The sequence below is a fragment of the Cajanus cajan genome, chromosome 3 (assembly GCF_000230855.2).
Source record: "Cajanus cajan strain Asha chromosome 3, NIPB_CcT2T_4, whole genome shotgun sequence".
Classification (NCBI taxonomy): Eukaryota; Viridiplantae; Streptophyta; class Magnoliopsida; order Fabales; family Fabaceae; genus Cajanus; species Cajanus cajan.
This window is the reverse complement of record NC_138519.1, coordinates 27,618,738-27,639,302: the sequence shown is the minus strand read 5'-3', so window position 1 is coordinate 27,639,302 and position 20,565 is coordinate 27,618,738. Positions and strand designations below refer to the sequence as shown.

Genomic DNA, 20,565 nt, shown 5'->3' with positions numbered 1-20,565 from the left:
TATATATATATATATATATATATATATATATATAAAGGTAGTATATGCCTTAAAAATATGTTTTTACACTGTGATCTAATAAAAAATTAGCATGTATGATTAATTTATTTTTAACAATGATCTAATGTGTATCATGATTTTTAAATGATTAACACCACAAACTATTTTACATTACATAGAAAGTGATCATAAAATTAATAAATTTATTATACATTATACTTTAAGTACATGTATTATTTATTTATTTATTAATATTTAAGGATGGCAAAGTTAAGTCTAAACAGCCAAAATAGGCCAGGCGAGATAGGAGGCTATATGTGCTACTGCTTCCTGATTTTGCCCTGTTTCATACTACTAGAAATTCATGAAACACCTGCGGATTTTTTTTTTCGAAAAAATTCCGCAAGAATTTCATGCAGATTTTGTTGACAATTTATGTATTATACATCTTTTTTCTTGCAATTTTTTAATTCACAGAAAAATTTGCAAGAAACATTTGTATTTCTTACGAATTCTCTTACAATTTTATATCTTCAATAAATTTTAAATATTTTTTTAAAATGCAAGAATTTATGCAGATATCTGTTTATAATTCGTTTTCTACAAATTTTCTTACGAAGTATTTATTAATTCTTATTTTTAAAATTTTGCAAAAAATAATCCATAAATATAATTCCCGCCGATTTTTCTACAAATTCCTTTACTTACTTAATATAAAAAGAATTATTTTAACTAGCAAAATTGAGACATTTTATATTTCTATATAAACAAGCAGCAAAATACTTATTGTGACATGATACTTTAGAAGAAATTTATCAGCAGTTGTTAGTAAAGTGAAAAAAAAATATGGACAAGAATGTGTTATTTTAGAGTAGGTAGTTACGAATTGGAGTAAAAAGTTACTTTATATGAGTTGAAGAGTAAGCTCTTGTGCCCTTCTTTAAACCTCTCGCTCCTTCTCAACGGTTTTGCCATTTAGTACCTCGATGCACTTGTTCTTTCTCTTTTTTTTTTTTTCTTCTTTAATTTTCACTGATGTTTTTCTTTTAATTTGAACCAATAGTTACGATGCTAGGCAAAATAGACACTGTGATATGGTCTTCAACTTTTAGGATTTAAGTTTCATTTTTATTTTGCTTTCAAACTTTTGAATTTTGGCTATTTGCATTTGGCAATTCGTGTTTATCGAATTTGTTGTTATGAAATCGGGTTTGAAGTGCATGTTTGGATTTGAATAAGGAATGTGTTTGAATTTAGATGAAATCGTTTAAATTCTATGGAAATTATTGTAATCTTACTCTTTTTATTTTGGTTTCATCCTTTATTTTGTTCTTGCTAGTGTTTTGCTCCATAGATTCTACTCTGATTCCACAGGATCTGGTTCTAGAGATAACGCAACAAGCCAACAAGAGTTTCAAAGAAAAAGCTCTATTTCGATATCCTATCAGTATACAATAATTATCTATCTTGTCCTAAAGTTGATAAGTATCTTGATGCATAGAGGTTTCAGGGTCCATTTTCCATGCTTGTCCTGCGGGGGCGTGGTCACCATTGTATTTGAATTAGTTATTAGGAATGAGTAATGGATTCATAAACCACTACACAATATCATGCGAGAGAAAATGGTACGATTAGATAGTATATGTTAAACATAATTTACTTTTAAAGATTGTATCTCTTCATCTCCTACCTTTTTCAACCACTAATTAAGGATCTAAAGGAAATTTAATATACCTCAAAACTCATTCCAAGAGAAACATTTATTCAAAGAGAATTTTTTAATAGTGACCTACTCGAACACCACTCCAAAATTCCATGTGGGATCTTTAGTTTTCAAAACAATTTCCTCTCCTTAAGTCATAAGTTAGTCAATATGCTTTAATGTCATACCGCATTAACAGAAGCCACACCTCATGCATACATCAACTATATACATCACATCCAGTCAATGCATATAGAGATCAACAACATAATCCATACATAACATATCAATGTTTTCCAACTCATACATCATACAATTATATAGCATACATATGCTCATCATCATCTAACACCATACAATCATCCACATATGTCATATCCAATCAACATATATAAAACAGTCATCATACACCATTCAACATGTAATAGAATAAGATAATTTACTCATGTTCATCATACAAGTTCACCCAAACACCCTTTATTATTCAAACATCATGCACCTGACACAACATACCTCGCACCCAATGCCAATGAGGTAGGGAGCTCTCTATGTCACTCTTGCACAGTGCCATCTAGGTCGCGCTTAACAAGATCGAGGTGGAGATCCCCTAGAACCTCATGCCTAACATGGCAAAATCCACACCCGACCTTATATTAGGTAGAGAGTCTTTGTTTGACCCACACCTGGTGTCACCTCAGCAACGTCTAGCATCACCAAGTTAAAGACTTTCCCCTACTCTCACACCTAGCGTCATTCAAACCGCGCCCCACGCTATCCTAACCTTAGACGAATCTCTCACCTTATGCCCGACGCCACCAATCATACGCCCAACGTGATCAGGATAAAGGCCTTTGGCTGAAACTGTGTCTAACACCATGAAGGCGCGTCCGACATGACTGTGATTTCAACATAATGCAAATCACGAAAATCATCCTAAGCTCCTAGAAATTAGAAAAACCACCAACATGCATTGCAACAAACCATGTATATACATCATATACAACACATTTGCAACAAAAAGCAAAACATGCAACAACAAATTAAGCAAATCACCAAATTTCACCTAACACCCAAGAACACCAAAACCCTTCACCTTTCAATCTAATTCCAACTACAATTTGCCCACATTTGATGAAAACAATAACACAATTCATCAAATCAAACAATTAAATTCGTTCTAACTTCCCTTACCTTAATCTCCAAGCAATCCGAGAATGAGGAGAAAAGAAAAGATTTGAATTTTCAAGCTTCCAAGCTCTACATTGCCTTAACCTTTTGATTTTTAGCTTAAGCTTCAAATCCGACACTCCTAGTTATGAATCTCGCTCTCCAAAGGAACCTATAAAGAAGAAGGGAAGAAGAATTAGATCTTCTCTCTAGATTTCTCCTTCTAAGGTCTCCAAGGAGTTAAGTTTATGAGACTTAACTCTTAGAAGAAACCTTATATACCTTTCCACTCAAGGTCAACTAGACCTTGGCTAGAAGCCTTCACACTTACCCAACTTACTTGAGTATAGTATTACAAAAAAAATCCTATTTAGTTTAGTCTAGGTTCTTGTTATTCAATATCTTTGTGTTTAGACTTATTAAGGAATTGATTTCTATTTTAAAAACTATTATTTATTTTATTCTAATGATATTAAAATTTTGGGATGTTACAATTCTTCACCTAAAATATTTGAATTTTTGTTTGCAACCCTTCATTTATTTATTTTTTTGTGGTTACCATGTTATTGGTACAAGTAATTCACCGACTTTAATTGTTGATGAATTATTTTTGCCAAAAAATATAATGTGTCACCATTAGTAGAGTCTCTTCATCTAACTTTTTTTTTTCATTCACAAGACTTAAATCAAGACCTTTTTTTCTTTAAAAAAATTCAATTCTACTTAGATGAAAAATATATTTGTATCCTTCATTAATATAAATAAAATCATTATTGACATAAATTCAATAATATAAATAAAATTATTATTGACATAAATTCAATCAATATTAATGAGAGATTTATTTTCTTCATTATGGAATTAATTTGTTTTGTCTTTGTCTAACTTAGATTTGTTTGAAGAGTTGACTTCTTTTAAGGAGTATTTTCATTCATATAAATTTGAAAATTTATTTTGTTCTTGTTAAACTTCAATTTATTTAAAGAGTTGACTTTTTTGAATGAGCGTTTTTCATTCACATAAATTTAGAAATTAAACACGAATTTTAAGTTTGGAAAAATGAAAAGGGAGGAAGGGATATTAATGAAAACAAAACTCCTTCATATTTAATTTTTGTTCTCCTCTAATATTGAGATATTAGCTGAAGAAGGGAAAAAAAAGGAGATTTAAGATATTTCAAGTGTAGAGCTGTCAAAACGGGTCAATCTGGCCTATGTGGGCCGGCCCACTTTGACCCACTTTAAAAATGAGCTAACCTAATCCGGCCCACTTTTAATTTTCTAAAAAAAAAATTTGGCCCGGCCCGGCCCACCACGAGTTGGTGGGTTATACGGGCAAGCCCACCAGCCCACCAAAAATTAAAAAAAAAAATTATCAACAAAATTCAAAATTTTAAATTAATTATAAATTAACATAATAGTCATAAAATTAGCATCATTAATAGTCATAAGTCATAATTTGTCATACAAAATTAAATACAAATCATGATAAAAGTCTAAAATAAAAATTTTCAATATGTCATCATACAAAATTAACTACAAATCATATTTAAATTTTTATTGCAAAAAAAAATGGTGGGTTGGTGGGCTACCCGGCCCACCACGGATTTAGCCCGGGTGGGCCGGGTCAAAGTGGGCCAGGTTGATATATACTCACCTACTATAAAATTTTAATTTTTTTTAGCCCAGCCTGACCCGTTTTCAAGGTGGGCCGGGATGACCCATGGGTCCGGCCCACTTTGACGGCTCTATTCAAGTGTAATAACCTAAATACCTTTATTTATATTTTAAAATAAAAAAAATTATAAGAGTATAAAAAAATAATTTTTATAATATTTCTCTTCTCCTTATAAATAAAAAATTATTATTATTTACCTCTCCTTCCCGCCTCTCTTCTCCTCCTCAATTGTATAACTTGTTTAATCAAAATCTTTTTCCTTTATTTACCTTCTATTAAAAAAAAAAAATCATCACATCATGAAACTAGACATTCCCAAGAAACATAAAAATTGTCTGTTTAACCATTACAAAAGTGATTTGTGATTTTTCACATCAAAACTAAAGCTACCTGTTGTAGTTTCTACATCGTGGATGTAAATTGATAGATTGTGTCTTGGTCGTGTGAACACGCACATAATTATCGACCCATTGTAACGTCATATTATATCATCTTGGTATTTGGTCCACTAAAAAACATTAAATGAGTTATTAATGCAATGGTAATTCCCCATCCCAATGTAAAATCATCATCATGCTCAACCTTTTTTCACTTCTCACTAGATACCTTGTCACCTTGTCTCTTCGGCGATAAACATCATGGACCACTACCTCTGCTTTCACTTATGCTTCTTTGTTACGTTGGTGTTGTTATGTCAAACACAAAAATTTGAAGCCACCAACACCACTGTTGGGTTCAGTGTCCAATTAACTCGCCGCAACAACTCACATCACGATACCCTTTTCCGTAAACTTCCTAAACAATTGAGCCAACTCAACCAATTAACGTATGACTCTTACATAAACCAATATCTCATGAAACTCACATTGGGAACCCCACCGGTGGAAGTATATGGTGTATACGACACAGGCAGTGAGCTAGTGTGGACACAATGTGCACCTTGCCCTAGCTGCACTGTGCTAAAATTCCCAATGTTTGATCCCTTCAAGTCACGAACATACAACAAGATTTATTGCAATTCAGTGCAATGTAATGAATATTTTGTCTCATGCTCACCTCAAAGTCTTTGTGCTTATTATTATTTTTATTATGATTCTTCAATTACTTCAGGGGTGATTGCAAGTGACATAGCTAGTTTTATTTCAACCGATGGAGAGATTCGTATTAAGGACTTTTTATTTGGGTGTGGGCACAACGATCACTTGCGATTTTCTGATGGAAATATAATGGGGATTATTGGATTTGATCAAGGACCTCTATCACTTGTGTCACAAATTGGTAACCGTTTTGGGGGCAGAAGGTTCACCCAATGCTTGGTTTCTCCTTATGTCGATAATCATATTGCTGGCACAATTAATTTTGGTGCAAATATTGAAGCTTTTGGTGGAAGAGTAGTGACAACACCTTTAATCACTAGACAAAGTACTCCCCATTACTTTGTCATACTAAAAGGCGTAAGTGTTGGAAATAATTTTTTGCCTTTTAATCCTACACAACAACAATCTGAGGGGTATATGATGCTTGATTCAGGAACACCATCAACCCTTTTACCTCTTGAACTTTATAACATGTTGGTACAAGAATTGAGGCTACAAGTTGGCGAGGAATCAATTGAATATCATCTAGAGTATACTAGGTCAATTTGTTTTAGAAGTACTCAATTTCCTCAAGGACCAATTTTGACTTTTCATTTTGAGGGGGCAGATGTGGAGTTAATGCCTTCACAAACCTATTTCACTATTCAAGAGGGGGTATTTTGCTTTGGGATGCATGGAGTAACTCAAGAGCCATATGTATTTGGCAATTTGGCACAATCAAGCCTTTTGATTAGGTTTGATCTTGACAGAAGGACGATTTCCTTTCAGCCAACCGATTGCACCAAATTGTAGTAGGCATTGTTTTAATGTAATTTCTAATCTACAAAATACTCAAAATCTAGGCTTTTGAAATGTTATCCTAGTTAAAAAAATATAATAAAATGTTTTAATTATCATATGAGTGTGTGTATAAATGGCATATTGAGAGACAGTGTAAGAAAAGTTATTCTTAACTATATTTTATGAATGGTTAAAATTGTTTTAATTAATTAGTTTTAATTATTCATTTGAATTAAGTTGCTGATATTCGTTTCTCTTACATATATACATACAAGGCATATCAAATGAATAGAGAAGATCTTAATTGTAATTTAATGGATAATTATGTTTAGAATTAATTAAAATAATATTACAAAGAGAATACTAATATGTATAACTAGTTTTGACCTCCACTTTTTACTAAACATTATAGAATTTTTAACAGCAATAATATTTTTTTAAAAAAATTACTTAAATAGAACCATGCACACATTATTTATAGAAGTAGCACCAAATACTATTTATGGTCAGAATTCGGTTTCCCAAAAATCAAATTCTAACCTTCACCTTTGCATTCTGTTCATGTCCTGGGCTGCCAGAATTCGATTTCTGGGGAATTGAGTTTCGAGCAGTTATTCCCTCGTTTTTTTTTTCATAGTCGTTTTGTCAGAATTTGTTATTTTTTTTTCATTGTCATTTTACTATAATCAATGATTTATTAATTTTTTTTCTCCATTTTTATCCTTGATAATTAATACATGTTTACTGAACAATGTGTATTTATTTTTAATGTCTAATATTTTTTCTCCAACTACCCATATAAAATTAATGTGCATTTATAAGAGTAATATGTTCCAAACAAAATACTATAAAAAAACAAAAAAAAGGGACAGGTATAATTAAATACAGTAGGTTACAGTTCACGTGTAATCAATACATTAATAATTAATGGAGTAGATTGCAGTTCACCAGTCTCAAAAATGCAAAATAAAATAAAGGGTAAAATAGGAAAGTAAGTAACAAATATTTTTGAAAACTAAAATATCAATGATTTCCTTAAGTCTCGTGCAAAACCTTAAACGACTATGAAAAAAAACGGAGGGAGTATATTTTTTTTTCGTTGTTTGTATTTATTAAATAATAAATTATATTTATAATAAAAATCAAATTTTATTATAAGTTATAATAAAATATAATAAAATTTTATTATAAGTTATAAATTATATTTATAATAAATTAAATAATAAATAATATTTATAATAAAATTCAAAAAAGTTAATAAGTTATAATGTTAATAAATAATAAATTTAATAATTTATATTTATAATAAATTTTAAATTTAATAAATAATATTTATAATAAATTATTTTGAAAATAAAATTGAAATTTAATAAATAATAATTATAATAAGTTATATTTATTATTTGAAAACTAATTAAATATTATTATTATTTATTATAATAATTATTATAATAAATAATAATATTATAATAATATTAACAAATAATAATTATTATTTATTATAATTAAGAAATAATAATATTTAATTAGTTTTTTTTTAAATAATATTGATTAATGCTGGACATTTTTACTCGGAAATTGCATGCAAAACTATTCAAGATGCACAGTCGGCTAACACTCATAAAGTTATCACCTTTGACAACTCAAGCACTAGATTTCTAGTAGAAGAAACACAACATCCATTAGTATTCATTTGAGACATTTTAAAACTTATAAATAATCCATTGATATTAAAAAATATAAGGATTTTAAAAGATTGTTGTATTAGACAGACTTTGAAAGATTTTTTAGTAGTATCTATAAATACCAAATTCATAAAACAATTACATCCAAACCCATTAGATTTTGGAGGATTTTTTGAAGTGACTTTTCAAGTGTTTCAAGAATTTTCAAGTGAGTTTTTTCTCTATTTTTTTCTATGCTCTTATCTTCCCTATTTTTTTTCTCTACTAATAATAATATTGCATTAGTGTTCATATATAATATTGTACTATTGTTCCCATTTCATTCCCCTATTTGGTGAAATTCCAGTAAGTAAATGATAGTATTATTGACTTGATCTATTTTTCTCTCTGTTCTCTTTATTAACTTGCTTTTATTTTGTTCTATTTATAGTTGAGTTTATTCCTCAAATATATAACAAAAAAAATGCTTGAGTAGTAATCTTTTTTATAACACATGTCAAGAAAATTGAAAGGTTAAAGCTGAAATTGATATTATGATCTTTACAATCAATTATAGATCTTCAAGACCTTGTAGTCAATTTAGATTTATTAGAAAAAAAATTATATATATATATATATATATATATATATATATATATATAAAAGATGAATTTGAGTTAGAATTTTTGTGAGTAGAATGACATAAGAATGAATCTTAGTTAGGGGAAGAACCCTTTCAACACAAAAACAACGATTTCTCTTCCTCTCTTGAGTTTGTTACTATTATCCTTCCTCCTTGTATAAATCAACAATTATTTTATTTATTTTTTTACTATGATTTTTTATATATTGTGAAATTAGGATTTTTTTATATTTTTAAAAGAAAATTAACATAAGACATTGTGGTATCTTAGAATTTAATACTAAAAATATTTCTTCGCGGGTGAATAATTGAAAATAATTAAAAATTTCAAAAAATTGTCTTTGTCTCTTTAAATTTGAATGTATGAAAAAAAAATTTTAACTTTTATTGTATGTCAAAAATCCACGAAATCCTGCAAAGTCTACAAAGTCTAACAAAATTCATTAAAATCCTGACTTAAAAGTCTTGCAGAATCCATTAAAATTCTGATTTAAAGTCTTGCAGAATCCTACAAAGTCTTAAAAGTCATGGAAATTCTGCAAAGTCTTTTAAAATCTACAGGACTTTTTTCAACTAAAAAAGTCCTTTAAAATCCTAATCCAATTCACCTTAGATATGTTATAAAAAGGATCAGATAGAATATTTAATATGAATTATAAAGAATGTATTTTTAAATATTAATAATTAAATTAAAATATTATATATATATATATATATATATATATATGAGTATATCAAATTTGTAACGATTTGGACTCTTTTAGATATGTTATCTAACAATAAATATTTTTACATGTATTTTAAATATCATTTTATACGTTAAAATAAAGTAATAAGATGAGTTATTAAAAGAATTTAAAATTGTATGCAATTTTGTTTATTTGATCTAATTGGTAATATTATATACATCGGTTGAAACACTTGAATTTGTATTATATAAAAATTATTGAAGGTGTCATTTCATTAACTTGACATAATGGTGTCAACGAATTTTGATTATACATGTGGGGGAGGGGGTGACCTACAAATGACAAACATATTCGTACACATGGATAATTCTCAAACTCGTCCTGTCTTTGACGGAAAAACTCAATATGACCATGTATAGATATAAGTAAAGATAATACTCGATTTATTAAAGTGAGTAAGGGGACGGGAATGAATATATACTTACCCATCTCATATTTGTACCTATTCTCATTAAAGTTTACATTCAATTTCAATTATTTAAAAATTAAATTATAGTTTTTTTTAATGAATAGATCTTAAGTTTATAAATTTTTACAATATTTAAAAATTATTAATATTTCATTATATTAATTCAAAAAATTAATATGTTCATAAAAACGGTCTAAGGGACAATTAGAAGTCGAAAAGGAATTCCAGAGGTATCAAAACCCTTCTCTTTTTGTTTATCACTCTAGATTTTGAGACCTTAAACTTATGAGGTTCCTTTGCAAAATTACTTATTTATTCTTCAATATTTTCCAGGCCAACTTTGCTCACAATTAAATTATTATGACTTTATAATTTAAACATAAGGTTATTTCTTCAGTAATCCTTATCCCACAACTGGTAAAAACAACAATAAAACTTAATAATTCACTTTATGATATGAAAAACATGGGGTTGCAGATTAAATTTACTTGTAAAGTTATTTTATTCATTTTAATAATTTGATCTCAAGATTTGAATTTTAATATAGAAGTTTAAATAATGATGAAAACTAAATTAAATGAAATCAATTGTGACAAATTAAGAGATTAATGGGATCAATTACAAAAGTTAATATCATAAAAAAAATTTTAAAAAAAGACAAAAAATAATCTAAGCTTAAGCAGCTAAAACAGGTTTTAAAATAATTGAATTTGAAAGGCAAAGTAAGAGCTCATTATATTATAATAAAATATGAGTAACTTATTGTAAATCAACATCCCTAGCTCCAATACACTCTCAAGCCTTATGTGTCACCGGTATAATTTTATATACTAAGCTGTTGATAACGTTAAGCTAATCAAAATGCAGCATTAGATGCAAGAAACTTTTTGAATTTGGTTATTAAAACCATTGGTCACATACTATAGTTAATCAGCGTTTATGTAGTAGTAGAACCAAACTTAATGAATAAATTAAATTCTTGAAAGACCTCAACCCAATTTGCTGCCATTACCTTTCACAGTGGACTCAATATTTTACGAGTATTAATTTTTTATCCTCTCGATTTCGTGCTTAATTAACAATCATGGGAGCACACTTGAACATCAAGCAGGAGCATTCTGCTTACTCAGCCTCTCCAATTCACGTTACTAGTTTAGTTTCACAAGCACTAATTATCCAGCTAAGTGAAAATGTTTACAAGCCAAAGCCACAAGGCACAATATATTAATTACGTGGTACACAAGTCTAAGAGGAGGATGAGAAGGTGTCAATGATGGTTGTGTGGAGTGGGTCACTCAAATGGGTGGCCCAGTTGTTGAGTGGGCCCTTGCCGGTGGCAGCAGCTTGGACTGCGAAGCCCAGGAAGCCCACCATGGCAAGACGTGCGTGCTTGATCTCTGCCAATTGCAGGGTGGCTTTCTTCTCTGGGTCTGAGGCCAAGCCCAATGGGTCAAAGTAGCTTCCACCTGGGTAGAGCCTCTTTTCTGGGTCAAGCTCTGCGTTCCTCTGGAACTCAATGTAGCCAATTACCAGAACCTCGATCCAAATCAATGTGGTGATTGAGAATGGAAGTGGTTGCCCAAGGTATGATGACCCTTCCACTAGCTCCACCTTCAAATCAAAACGCAACTTCATAATTAATTAACAACCCCATCATCATATTATAATATATCAAAATAATTAAACAAAACGCTATTTCTTCATACCCAACTCTCAAAAATCTTATAGTCCTCTCGTGTTAGCCTTTCACGATTATTCCAAGTAATGAAAAAAGCACAAAATAACTATAACAAAAGTCAATTACTTGATCATAATATTACTTGATCACTAAAAGTTACCATCCACGAACTTTCTAACATTTTACGTTGGAGAAACTGTTTCTTATTAATTGAAACCAAGTAATCTCATTCATGTTACTAGTTAGGCAGATCACATTCCTGGAGAAACTGTTTCTTATTAATTGAACCCAAGTAATCTCATTCATGTTACTAGTTAGGCAGATCACATTCCTAGGGTAGTAAAAAGAATGACAAAAATTAAAATATAATTAATAATAAAGTAATTTTTTTGTTACATGTGAAATAATTTATATTTTATATTAAATTTTAACAATTTAATAGATAAATTTAAAGTTTATCGTGTATAGTTCAAGTATACAAAATTTAAAAAAAAATTAAATTATTTTATTCTTTATTTTATTTTAAAATAATTAGAAATTTTGAAATATTTTTTTTAATTTTAAAGACTTGTTAAGAATTATAAATTTAATTATCACTTAAAATTTAATATAAAACATGAATTATTAAATAAAATAAATTTAAATTGACTTGTTGAATTATTAAATTTATTTTTTATATATAAAAAAAAAAAAAGTGAAATAGATCTTAGAAATAGAGAAAGTGTACCTTGCCGGCGTCCTGCCATGTGACACCGGTGAGCCACTCAACAGTGAGAGCCCCAAGAGTAGCAAGCATGGCCCAGCGTCCATGAATGAGCTCGCACTCCCTAAACCTCTGCAAGCCGAAGACCTCGCTGTAGGGCTGAAACGGCGTCGACTTCACGTCGGCCACCTCCGTCCTCGTTCCGATGATAACCCCCGCCTCGTTCTTCGCCAGGTTCTGGTCCAGCGAGTCCAGCTCGAACTGCAAGTACTCCGCCGGCTTCCCCAGCCCGAACGGATCGAACCCGTAGTCTCCCACAAGGCTCCCGTCCAGCCACTCCGGCGCCTTCGCCCCCGGGTACCACAGCGGCCGATCCGACCCCTTCGACACCTTCTTCGCCGCCGCCTTCTTCTTCGACCCGAACCCGAACCTCGCCTGCACCCGACCCGACCCCGATTGCGCCTCCACCAGGCGCGCCCCCATGAAGGACGACGTGGCTGCTGTCGCGGTTGCCATTGGTGAGAAGTGTGTCACAGAGACAGAGAGAGAGAGAGTATGCGTTTGAGTTTGTTGAGTTGGTGATCCAACGTATTTGACGAGGAAACTGGTGAATGGTGATAGTGGATAATCCGTGAGGGAGGGTTTGGAACCGTTGGATTCGGGAGAGTATCCATCTGACGGTGGACAAGAGGCTGGGACTTATCGCTATGTTTATCTGCTGCTGCTGACGTGGACTCTGTTTGTGGACCCCCTCTGGTTCCTCTCGCTGATTGATACGTGCGAGAATTTGTGGCGCTGCTTCGCTTCCGTTGCGGGTCTCCAAAAAAATCTAATTATGTTTACTACTACTGGTTGAGTAAACGGTGAAGTGAAGGGAGATAGAAGGTGATGTTACATTACATGCATTCATGTTTTCTTTCTCAGAAACATCATCACTGCACAAAAATAATGGCAGTTAGGTCCAATAAAGACAGAAAAAAAAAAATTACATTGCATTTTTTTTCTCTTTAAATCAGAATTCAAAATTTTATTTCCACAACATATTTAAATTTTAAAAAATTAAACACTCCATTAAATATAAATGAATTTTTTCGAAGTGGGTCTGTAATTTTCATGAAAGACAGCATCAGCCTTTATAATACTTTAGTTAAGTTTTGTCCTAAATATTATTCGTTTAATTTTTTTTTATTTTACTAGTATTTGGTATGTGTAATGTGCATAACTTAAATGTCTATTACATAAAATTAAATTTTATAATAAATTATAAATATGAATAAATATTATATTTAAATATATAAATTTAAATTTATATAAATAAATATTTTTAAATATATAAATTATATTTTATATTCACGATAAATAATTTATATTGTGATATAGGATTATTTATAATTATTGAAAATTTATCTTAAATAAATTAAAATTTAATTTATAAATAAATATGATAAAAAAATTTAAAATTGATAAAAAATTAAATTAATTTCTAAAAATCATTCGTTTAAGAAAAGTCTTTAAAATATCGTTAATGAGAATTTTTTAAGAATATTCTTGTGTAGTATAATTGTCTTTGTTTGATATATGAAAGTGGATAACTTTATTTTTTAGTTTTATATATATATATATATATATAATTAAAAATTATAAGAATCAACGTAAAAATAGTATGTAAAAAAATTTAAATAAAATATTTTTAATTATAAGGATTAAAAGGTTAGGTTTATGAAATTATAAAGATCAAATAATTATTATTTAAATATTAAATTTTTATTCCTATAAATAAAAGAATTGGAGTCTAGATTAGCAATCAAAGTGAATTTGTCAAAGTTTTGAGGTGCAAGTTTCCAACAATAATGCTATAAACTTATTATCTCTTTAATAAATATATCAATTCATATAAGTAGTTTAATAATAAATATGAGTATCGTCTTCTAAAGGACTTACACAATAATTGACATAAATTATATTAAACAAAACTATCGGGAATAAATATTTAATTGATTACAAAAATAAAGAAAATGCTTAAACAAAGATAAATGTTAGAATAAATCTTTTTGGTATTTTTACGAACATTTAGAATGTAAAAATTGATTTTAACACAATAATAAAACATGTTTTGGTTTAACTTTACCAAATCATCTTCTCATTCTCACAAACAAACTTTAATCCAGTTATGAATTCACAAATTATCATCTAACTCACAAATACACTCAAACCTTAATTCCTTACAAATTAGAGTCTAAGTTTTTTAACTAAGTTATCAATTTATTGCATAACTTAACCAAGAAACCAACTTTAACAAGAAGAGCTTATAAATGACTAATAGCATTTACTTCATTCTTAGAGGTAAACACCATTAACTTGTCTACTTTAGTTTAAAGGTTCAAAAGCATTTTCCAATTAATTACTTTAAACCCACAAAATCAAGTTAAAGGTTCAAAAGCATTTTCCAATTAATTACTTTAAACCCACAAAATCAAGTTAAGAGAGATCAAACCTTAATAAACATATTAAATAATTTGATCTATTTATTAAAAACTCTCAATTCAACAATTAGATCATTCAAAATTTAATGTATATTATGATTTATTGAGTTAAGTAGTAGACTTACTCCATTGAATAACTCATTTTTTATATCAAATTTTAATGATCTAATTGTTAAATTAAAATTTTTTAATACATAGATCAAGAATAATTTTTTTTATAAATTTTGAAAACCATTTAATACTTCATTTCATTAATTCAAATCAACGTATAAAATATTTTTTATAATTATTTATCAATTTAAATTAATAAAACAAAGTATCAAATGATTTTTAAATTTTGTAAAAATTTGCACACTTAATCTAGGGATTAATAATTTTAAATTTGATGGTTGGATCATTAAAATTTGATGTAAAACATGAATTATTTAATGGAATAAATCTATAAATATTTACTCTTATATATATATATATATATATATATATATATATATATATATATATATATAACAATGCTCTCCACCACCTCCTAGTGTAATTTTACATAATATAGGTTTAATAATATTAATAAATTAATATCAATATATTATATAAAAGATAGTTGTTGACAAAGATTATTTGTATGTGTCTTTGTAATTTTTCTCTTCATTTTTCTTTCCTTTCATCTTAACCAATACAATTTATTCGTATTATCTCAATTATTCTATTTTCTATACTTTTAATTGTTATATTTGTTGAAAATCGTAGGCTAGATAAATAAGCACAGTGGAAACATTCTCTCCATTAGATCCAAACGAAAAGGCATAACATCGTGATATAAAAATTACCTTTTGTAGAATGAGCGATCTTTATAGAGCTTGTGTACATGATATAAATAAATTTTTATACTTTTTTAACACACTCATATTAATCCAAACGAGCAGCTTCCTCGTCAATCCACGATCAAGAAAGAAGACGACACTGCTAGTTGTACACTATAAAAAATAATTGTTAGGATTTTTCATGCACAATAAGTATATTGGTTTCAGAATTGTAAACATTCATAATTCCTTGAGCATTTCATATTTATAAGAAAATGATATCACTGTAACCTATAACTTTTGGGATTTTTAAGTTATTAAGAGCTTGGCTGGTGAGACATTTTATCCCCATTCTTATAATTTTGACCTATCTTTTAATTAGGTATTATATAGTATGAGTCTAATCTATAAAAAAAACATTTTAATCATACTTAAATATACTATATGTGTTCTTATATTTTATAGTATATTTCAATAAACAAAAAGTCTTATATCGCCTAATTTTGCTTTTGATTATCAATTTATATATTAACTTTTGATATAAACATATAAAATGATTACATGCATGTAGGCTTATTACATGCAAATGTGTCAAACAATTTCCCTTGTGCATGTGATAATGGAATTCTTGCATATTTTTACTTTATATTTTAATTAATTATTTTGAATTCAAAATCTATCTTAAAATCATTGATTTATTAATTATCAGAGGTTAGTTTCATATTTTATTATCTAGTTACCATAGTTTAAATTACACTATTTTTTTCAACATTTTAAATTAAATGATTTTAATTTCCAAGTTTGACAAGTTGCCACAATCGTTAGTCCTTTTCTTTTATAAATATGAATACTTAGAGGAGTTTGATACACTAAGCATTACTCTCTCTTCTACTTTCTCTCATCGCCATCTCTATTTATTCTATTGTGGTTTTTGTGTGACTTGCTAATTTTGCATCATTTAGTCTAAGCCGTTTGACATCCCTATTATATCGTGGAGGAGGGCTAGCTAGCGAGTTTGTGGATAAGTCTTTTAAGACGATACTACATCATTGCATGTACTTATGTGAAGACTCAATATTTCATATTTATGATAGTCATTAGTCTTAGTGTATTATTGTTGTCTATATTAACAATAATGCTTTATTAAGGATATTTAAAAATAGTATAAATTATTTTATGAACATTATCATGTTTCAATATACACATAATAAATTAAATGCATCATGTTATTAATAAAACCAATGTTAGGCACGCAATTGGATTGGGTATGCTTTCGAACCAACACGAAGTAGGTTGAACCGTCTAATTCCCCAATTAAACCAATCAATAATAACTATAAAGTATACTCCTTTTGTTCAGTATTATATAAAAAAAAATTAGAAGGAAATTACAATTCTTTTTATGAGGCACTTTAAAGCATTAGTTTTATTTTTTTTACCTTTTGTCCCTATTAAAGATTGTGAAAATATGTATTTCTTGTTGTTAGATAATGAAAAGAGAATTTGAGAAATAAATGTTATTTCTCTCACTTCTTAAACTCTTCAATTGTCATAATAATACTAATAATAACTCTATAATTATCATTTATCAATTTTATTAGTATTGGTGCATAAATTTTGCTAGGGTTTAAGGCATGTTCATTAGGATAGCTAAGGTTAATATTACAACCGCACCACAACAATACATTGGTTATAATTGTGTGAAGTTTAATATATATATATATATATATATATATATATATATATATATATAATATTGGTTCATACAATTCAACTAATGATTTACGGGTTCAACCAATAGCTTACTAATTTAATATCTCATCTATGTCGATAATTGGTTTGATTAGATGTGTACGATTGAAAGGTCTCTACATGTTACAAACTCAACAACTAAGTAGCAAAAAAACATAAATCTAATTACTATAAACATCATAAAAACAAAGTAAAAGGAAGAGTTAGAATTAAAATAATAATAAAAAAGTTTCAACATACCTTGAGATGGACTAAGCTAAAAAATTTTAAAATAACTTGAAGGCCATACTTATATGTTGGAGAAACAATCATGAACCACTCACATGCCAAATAAAACTCTCAAATGTGTGTAAGGTCAAGAAGAAAACACAAAAACCAATAAGAATGAATTGTTTATTTAAAATAATAAGAAAATAACTAACTTCCTTAAAAAAGATGGAACAAAATATCAGTTTAGGATCTATGATACGATATGATAGAATATAATAATTATCTTAATTTATTAAAATTCATTATTTGTTATACTAACAAGATATATTCTTATTTATCACATATCATATCTTGTTGGTTTCCTGTTTTATTTATCCCGAGAGGAAAAAGATAGGAAGCAACATAAATTTTATTATTTGAACATAATTAATATCATAATTTTAAAATTTGAATTGATAGTTGACATGGTAGGGATATTGGGCCAATGAATCATTGATCAAACTAATAAGACACTAATTGAATTGCATAAATTAGAATAAATAAAATTTAATTTAATTTTAGTGTATATATATACATTTAGAATTGTATGGTTTAGTGGTTAAATCAATTGTCCAATTATATTTTAATAAAAAAATTTAACTTTTTATCTATGGCTGGAGGGTTCATTTTATAATGCAAGATACCAAATTTTTTACACATACTAATAATTTTATTAAAGTGAGGTGATGCATTTACCTATCCTCACTTACATGTGGGTCCGCCATAAAATCCTTCAGTGGGGTTTCGTAAAATTCTATATACACATACACATTTATCCAACCGTAAACATAAATATTAAGTTGTTGGTCAAACAACTACTATATACAAATTGTCTTAGAATAGCTCCAAACAAAACATCAACATCTCTAGCATGGCCTCCTACCTAATTTTGCTCTACTCCCATAAGAATATGATCATCCTAGTCTAATGTAAGGGCAAACTTGTAAGTAATAAATAATCATAATATAAAAGTAGATAATGCTAAATTTCATCACCACAACACAATTATGGTCTAATGCCTAATTCAACAATCCAAAATGACTTTTCAACACAACTTCTCAGCATAACATACATATCATCATCTCAATTTACAACACAACTATAAGCAACACAACAACTTACAACTCAGTAACTCAATTACACAACAACTTTATGCATCGTCGCCTATTTCAACTAAGATAACTTTTTACAACACATGTGAGTAGTCTAAGTGGATTGATCTTACAAAATCACAACACCTGATCCCTAAATAGGAAATCAAGTTAGCACAACAAATGACATACAAATGCCTAAAAACTGCTACATTGATTTCTAGAATTTTATCACTTAGATTAGGAAAATTTAGTACAACTGTCAAGAGTATAACAAGTTGGGTATGAACATATCACGACATTAGTATTCATCAACTAAATCAATATAAAATTAACACATCGACTACCCTTCAAATACTATGCATTTTTCCATCGATCAATTAAGAATTTTACCCGACTTCATTCCTTACTTAATTTGGTCATTCTAAGCTAGTATATCTCAATTTGTTAAAAATAGACACTACAAAAAGTCAAGAATCTAAAAAATGACAATTTTTTTACCAGAATTAAAACAAGATAAAATATTATTTGCATAAACTTAAAACATATAAACTTAAATGAAATATTGAGTTAAATAAGAAGTTAAAATAAATCATAAAAATGATCGATAACCAATAAAAAAGTTTATTTTAAAACAATTTATTTATTATTAATATTATTATCTTTATTATATTTTTTTTTTAAATTTAAATTTTTTAAAAATATAAAAAAAATGTTTTTATTGATAGGATCAAATTAGTGATTTTAAATTTAATAATTATATTTATTTAAAAATTATGAATTTTTTTTAACATAATTAACTAGTTTATAGGATGGAATTGATGGTAATTTGTTATAATTGATGGATATGATTCTTATTTATCTTTTATATGTAAAAATAGAGTACATACTTATTTAATAATTTATTTATATTATGTAATATATGAAAAGACATTAATTTTCAATAATTTATAATTTCAATTATAATCAAACTATTAAATTATTGATTTGAATAATTTTCTATTTTGAATCTGGTTTATCTTTCAAAATAATAAAAAAATGTTTCTCAAATACATATCTTATTTACACATCATATAAAAAAATACTTAAACTAAAATAAATGTGATATTGGTGTAAAAAGAAAAATAAATGTGACTTTTATATAGATTATAGTGATATATGTGTTATTCAATTTATATTGTTTCATTCATTTACTCACTTAATTTTGTTTCCAAAATTTTTGTAAGATGATAAATTAATTTTTATTTGAATAGTTTTAATAAAATAATATCAGATATTTTAATTAAAATAATTTTTATCTAATTTTTATAAGTTAATTCTTCTATAAAGAATTTTCTAATTCAATAATATAAGCATTGTAAATTAATTTTTATAACTATGTTGTAAAATAAATGTATTTAGTTACCTTCAAATTTTCTTATTAGTAAATAAATTTATATCTGATTAATATTTGTTGAATTCATATTTAATTAAGTTTATTATTGTAGAAATTAAAAAATTATTAATATTTTTTTAAACCTATGAATAACATATCTTTTTTATGATTTACCAGTGCATCGCATAGGTGATGCTCTAGCTCTCTGGTTATATTAATAAGAAAAAGACACTTCATAAAAATAAAAAAAAATTAGTTTTTAAAAAAAACTGAGTGATTGTTTTTATTTTATACTTAAATATAAATTAGTAAAAAGAATACAATATAAGCATATAATTATTTTTTAAAATAAAGACACTAAAATAAATTCTCTTTATATATTTTTATAAATATATTATTAGTATTAACATTAGTATATAGTTTACTATAAACTTACTTAACATTTATTTTGATGTAGATTTATCAGTTAGCTTTGTATTAAATAGAAATATAAATTTTAGGATAAAGTTCAACAGTCAAAAACAGTATACTCATTTAATCAAATGAATAA

The 20,565-nt window shown here is 27.7% G+C and overlaps 2 protein-coding genes across 2 annotated transcripts; one reads left to right on the top strand and one right to left on the bottom strand.

Annotated features, from left to right (window-relative positions):
- Positions 1-5,184: 5,184 nt before the first annotated feature.
- Positions 5,185-6,435, top strand: LOC145956191 (aspartic proteinase CDR1-like). Its single transcript, XM_083071757.1, has 2 exons — positions 5,185-5,575; positions 5,657-6,435. The coding sequence occupies exons 1-2, from the start codon at positions 5,185-5,187 to the stop codon at positions 6,433-6,435; spliced, it is 1,170 nt and encodes a 389-aa protein (XP_082927883.1).
- Positions 6,436-10,984: 4,549 nt separating this feature from the next.
- LOC109810071 (chlorophyll a-b binding protein CP29.2, chloroplastic) lies at positions 10,985-12,834 on the bottom strand. Its single transcript, XM_020373448.3, has 2 exons — positions 12,294-12,834; positions 10,985-11,499 (listed from the first exon to the last, which is right to left on the bottom strand). The coding sequence occupies exons 1-2, from the start codon at positions 12,783-12,785 to the stop codon at positions 11,134-11,136; spliced, it is 858 nt and encodes a 285-aa protein (XP_020229037.1). The 5' UTR covers positions 12,786-12,834; the 3' UTR covers positions 10,985-11,133.
- Between the last annotated feature and the right edge of the window lie 7,731 nt (positions 12,835-20,565).